The 5,980-nt window shown below is 35.2% G+C and overlaps 1 protein-coding gene across 1 annotated transcript; it reads right to left on the reverse strand.

Annotated features, from left to right (window-relative positions):
• Positions 1 to 1,687: 1,687 nt before the first annotated feature.
• On the reverse strand, positions 1,688 to 5,524 carry LOC122014197 (disease resistance protein RGA2-like). Its single transcript, XM_042570374.1, has 2 exons — positions 2,415 to 5,524; positions 1,688 to 1,933 (listed from the first exon to the last, which is right to left on the reverse strand). Exons 1-2 carry the CDS (start codon positions 5,522 to 5,524, stop codon positions 1,789 to 1,791), a joined length of 3,255 nt encoding a protein of 1,084 aa, XP_042426308.1. The 3' UTR covers positions 1,688 to 1,788.
• Between the last annotated feature and the right edge of the window lie 456 nt (positions 5,525 to 5,980).

Genomic DNA, 5,980 nt, shown 5'->3' on the forward strand with positions numbered 1-5,980 from the left:
ATTTGCGATAGGCGGTCAAGAAACCCAACATCCTTTGGTTGTATGCACCATTTGGAGGAAAAATCCTTACAAATTCACCATAACTGTGGATCAAACTACAGGTATTTGGGTGACAACCTGGATGCTCTGCCGCTGCACTATAGCCTTCGGGGCCGACAAATTGAAGATAGGAAAAAAAATGATAAACACAGTTAGCCTCATTGACTAGCCCTGAGGGTGATCGGCCCGACCCCACAGAAAGAGAAAAAATTCCTAAAATTATGCCATAGTTAGGGATCGAACCGTGGGTGTCTGAGTGATAACGTCGATGTTCTACCGTAGTACTATAGGCCCGGGAAAAAAAACAAAAAACAAATTAATATGAATTAATAATTTTGTTTAAAAAAACGGAGAGTATATAAGTTTGAATATTTGGGAGCATTAATTAGTAATGATGAGCACAGAAAGACGTCCTATTAATAATCAAATTGGATAATATGTATTTTAAATCATATTTTTTTTTGTTTTTATCAATTTAAATTGAATTTGAAAAATGACAATTTCTTAATTACTAATTACTCTAAGACACCCTTTAATTATTTTTCTCCCTTCAAACTTTTCTAAACCAAGTTTAATATATTACAAATGCTATATAATTATATAATTTATAAGATATTTATAATATTTTTATATAACAATAACTTTATAATAATTTTTATATAAAAATAAATTTATAATTAAATATGAGATAGATAAATTAATAAATAAATTTATTTATAAATTTTATATGAGTATTAATGAGGACATAGACAATTTTGGAAGAATTGTAATTGTACATTTATCTTATCTAATTTTTAAGTATATTTATTAAGTTAATTGAGCTTTACTTTTTATAAATCCCATTAAATTAAATCATTAGACGTTAGGTTGTCATCTAGACATTCATAATTCAATCCCCAATTACAACGCATTTATAAAAGTTTTTCATCCAAATTGGGACACACAACCAAGAATGATGGGCGTATGGGTAACTTATCGCAAGTACTTTCCGATTACCTTAGTGTCTGTAAAAAACTTTCGTAGGATCAGATTAGTCGTCATAAGTTTGATGTTATATAATTCATTATTATTATTATTATTATTATTAAATCATTGATTCAATAATTAGAACTTATATGTTCACTCATTTTTAATCTATTATAAATAATTTAAACAAATATAGCATTTTTTATGTATTTAAATTTAAAAATAAATTAACAAAATAATAATTATGTTACATGTTAAAAAAACCTTTAGACAATAAATTCATGTAACTAAATAAAGATAGAATATAGAGTAGGGTTGAGAAGTCGCAAATAATATTCTAATCTTTTTGCCTAAGTTGGCTCAAATAGGTGAACAGGCTAGTCTACAAAGAAAAAGAAAATTATTGTAATAGTTCATCTATTAGGCTTGGTCTAACTTTATCTATTATTTATCAATTAAATAAATAATAAAATAATGTAAGATAATATCAACTTTAAAACATCCGACAAATCAAGCAATTTTCTAAGTTCATAGACATCGTTAACTATATGCATGCAGAGTTTTGTATTGTTGATAAACATAGTAAATCGATTTGATTAGTTGCATAAATTCTCAGGAGTGAGAAAGTTCACAAGCCATAATTAGTGTCTAATTAATGATGCATGACAAATAAAGGGTTTCAATAAACACACATTAATTTCACAAAATAAAAAATTAACTAGATGATTAACCAAATTAAAACATATCAACATCATTATGCCGCCGCTCGAAGTTGACCATTGCTTACCACAATTCCAGCCAATCAATTACAGAACGAGTTGCAATTGCATTGTCATATGCTTCAACTTGTGCCTGCCGTCGTTTCTCTTCTTCTGCCCGCCGTCGTTTGATCTCTTCTCCTTCTTTTTTCTTCCAGACATCATGAAAACTAAAATGCTAAGCAATTATTAGTCATGCAATTATAATTAGCTTGAATAACATTAAATTGATCATGGATATGAATCTTGGTCTGAGTTTCCAACCTTTGCACTAACCTTTATAGTCAAACATCCAAGTACAATGAATAAAAGTACAAATAAATTTCATAATTTCCCTTTTTTTATTTCAATATGTCTAATGGCTAAGAAAATGGTACATGCATGGGTCAATCTTCCATGTACCATTTTTAAGTTTTGTTGACAAACACTTATATTACTAATCATACAATTCAGTTAATTTTTGTTTAATTATATATGCAGTGACGGTATATCACATCTACTCGTTAGAACAAATAAGGAATAAGAGAATAACTAACTATTCTGATCATATCGATTGAAGTAATAATTAATCCAGCCGTTATGGTCGGTACGAATAGAAGCATAGGAGGAGCAATTAAATGAAATCTACTAGGAGATGACGATCACACTCACATTTGCATCTTCGGGCAGCCTTTAATTGTAAGCAACACAAGTTCTGTAAATGATTCTAGGTTGAATGCTAGCAGTGGGCAAGCATATATGTTCAATGCTCTAAGTGAATCCAATGCTACCAAAGTCGTCAAATTGTTGCAGCTGTTAATTGTCATCTTATTTAGATATTTCATGCTTTTCATACCCTGTGGCAGACATCTCAGCTCTTGGCACCCGACTATCTCTATTGTTTGAATGTATCGGAGGTTGCCCCAACAACAAAATTTAGCGGAGCATATTGTCTCATTGTTCAACCATACTCTCATTGTACCACTATAATAATGCAGATCTATTTCTTTGAGTTTTGGGCACTGAACTAGTGTCAATTTTCTAAGCCTTGGGAAAAATTTAAAATATTTTTCTTCCGTCATAGACCATTTCTCTAGTGCAAGCATTTCCGAGAAAGTGAGCTCTCTCAACTTAGGAATGGTGTCGCCATCACCGTAAAATGTATCGTCTATGTGTTTTATTAAATCCATGCCATTTATCTCAAGCTTCTCGAGACAAGGAAGTTGACAGAGTGATGGTAATGTAGCACATCTCCTGAGATTGATGAGTTTCACTTCAACTAAAGAATCCAAACGAGCAAGTTGTCGTTTACTCATCCAAGTAGGAAACTCCACTCCCTGATAAGACATGATCTCTAGACTTTTCAAATGCACGTTGGGGCGGAGAGCTTCGAGTACCTGCAGTGGTGTAGCTGATTCAGAACTCTCATTTGCTTCTTCACCACCCCAATGCAATGACAAGTCGCGAAGACTTTGTTGGCCCATCAGCACCTCAGTTTGAGTCTTCTCTGCTCGTTCTAGGTTTCGTAATCTTATTTCCTGAAGATTTGTTAAAGTTTGCAACTGTGCGAGCATAAAACCTCCATCGACACCGACAAATATTCCTGACAACTTACGAAGGTCAATTGATTGTTCAATCCCACGGGGAATTTGAGACAAGGATGCACATCTAGTGAAGTTGAGGATTCTCAGTGATTTAAAACTGACCAAATCATCTGGGAGTTTGCTGAGCCAACAACAACCTTCCACATCAATCACTTCCAAGTTTTGAAGTCTTGTTATAGATTTTGGTAACCGCTGAAGCTTTGTGCAATAAGCTAGTTTCAAAATCTGCAACTTCTTAAGCTGATGGATTCGTTCAGGTATCTTTTGAAGCTTTTGGCAGCGAAGCAAACTTAAAATTCGCAAATTAGGTAGGTCAAAAAGTGATTTCGGAAGTAATTCCATCTTAAGCTTTGAAAGGTGGAGGTATCTCAAGTTAACCAACTTGCTAACTTCATTCGGTAGCCTTTGGATCATACCAGTTTCTACAACTAATATACGCAAATGTACGAGTCTTACCGACATCTTGTTGAGGAATTTTGATATTGCGGTTGTTGCTTTCATGCATCTTTTTTTATATACTTGAAGTGTTATTTCCTCAACATCTTCTTGTGTCGCTTCCTCATGTTCTCGTAGAATCAATGTTATGAGTTTATTGCTCACCTCAACTGGCATGGTCGGTAGTCGAAATGGTATAGCTCTATGATTAATTTTCAAACACAAATAGCGACAACACCTTGGAATACTAGTTAAATATTCAGGAACCTTCATATGCAAGTGGACCATCCTTGATAACCGTAATGAAGTTCGCTCATTTATAGGTCTTGCATAGAGCCGAATCCAATCTCGTTCGAGGCCTTCAGTTGGTATGAGGTATTCAGCGGTCAACATGTGTAAGATGACATCATAATCATTATAAACATCCAGTAGCCGCTGGTATTGGTGTAATCGTATGATGACAAGTGGAAGATTCCTAACTATATAAACTTCATAGAATAAGCTATTTGCAAAATATGCCGGAATATTATGGCTTAACGATCCAAAAACCTTTGCCCCAAAAGCTTGTTCAGGAATGCAATTTCGGAGTAGCCATGCATCCCTCTCTGATTTGTCTTGCTTTGATGAGGGGATTGTCGTTGCTGCCTGTCTCTTGAACAATTCTACACATGCATCAGCCGATAAGGTCTTCAAGGGGTATGTTATAATATCCTTCATCCTATTTAGAAAACCCGTGTCTCTTACAAATGATACTGTTGAAAATTTGTAGATGATCAAGACTCCACTCCCCGGCCCGCCCACACGCAACAGGATGTTCTTCAATTCATTCCACTCACCTGATTGCATCAAACTAACCAAATTTTCACAATGAAGCACCAACAAGTATCTACTACCACAGAGTTGTTTATTAATATATTCCCACATGGCTAGTAGCGGCAGGTCTAGGAGTAATTTCTGATCACAATATTCTTCCTTGTTTATGGACCTTGCAAATTCGTTTCCAATTATATTAATCATCTTGAATGGCGAAACCAAGGGTAGATCCATCCAAATGCGATGATGAAATTGTTGGCGAACCCAAGTGTGGTGGAAGATCATATGCGCCAAGGTCGTCTTCCCAACTCCTGGTGTGCCATCTATGACAATTACGAACGGGTTGTTATCATCACCAGTATTGTTGGACGATACTAATTGTTGTTCAAAGATTGCAACGAGTTTCTCTAGATCTTCCTCTCTACCCACCACCTCATTTTTTAGAACAATTGAGTAGTCTTCTCGGAGTGGGTTCATAGAACCCATAGGATCCCTCCGAAGACCCATTGAAGATCCTCTCAGCACAAGAGAATTCAAGTGGCACAGCATCTCTTTCAGCTCTACTAGAATAACATGGCGAAAGTTCACCTGTTGGGTGTTGCCCACAATGGAACGATGCAAACTTGCTTCCCAATCCATGATTCTACTGAGTAACTCTCCCACATCTATAACTGCTGCAGCCACATCTCTCTCCCAATCTTCAAATTCTGCAGGCACATCCAACTCCGGATCAAATATACTATAAAATTTCAAACAATTGTTATACAGCATTCCCATCTTAGGGATAACGATCATTGAATTGATAGCCCAAAGGCTATCACAAACCATGGCCAAGTGGTTTTGGATACACAGCAGGTGGCCTTGTGCTATCATGCCAGGAGAAGGTAGCACCTGCAGCAATAGATGCTTCAACTCCAGTAACACCGACATAATTTCTTCAACCTCTGATTTTCTTTGCTAGTGAATGAGTTTATGCAAATGCGGAGAGAGTGGTGGTGAACCAAATTAGTTTTAATTGATATGTACACCACCGTGTAGCAAACTTTCTTACCATCATCAGCATCTTTCATTCGCCATGGCCACAAGCAAAGCAAAGTATTCTTTTGCTCATGGAGTAGAATAAACATCATTCTTTACCCCGGCCCGCAACATAAAATATCCTGAATCTACATCTCACGCAAGCTGCAATTCATTTAAAATTTGTAAACTTAATTGTCAATGGAAAATTCAATTTTCTTTAGAATTAAAGGCTTGTGACCAACTAAAATCCTTGTCAGCTTTAATTTAATTTATGCATTTAATTTCTTTTCTTTTCTTTACTTTTTCCTTTAAGAAAGTAAAAAAAAAAATCTTTAAGGCTTGTAAGATGCTTATATCGTTAACAGC

This window comes from Zingiber officinale, chromosome 8B (assembly GCF_018446385.1).
Source record: "Zingiber officinale cultivar Zhangliang chromosome 8B, Zo_v1.1, whole genome shotgun sequence".
Classification (NCBI taxonomy): Eukaryota; Viridiplantae; Streptophyta; class Magnoliopsida; order Zingiberales; family Zingiberaceae; genus Zingiber; species Zingiber officinale.

Coding starts and splice junctions, on each gene's coding strand:
- LOC122014197 (XM_042570374.1), bottom strand. CDS start 5,524: ATGTCGGTGTTACTGGAGTTGAAGCATCTATTGCTGCAGGTGCTACCT. Junction 1,934..2,414: donor GGCTGCCCGAAGATGCAAAT/GTGAGTGTGATC, acceptor TTAGCATTTTAG/TTTTCATGATGTCTGGAAGA.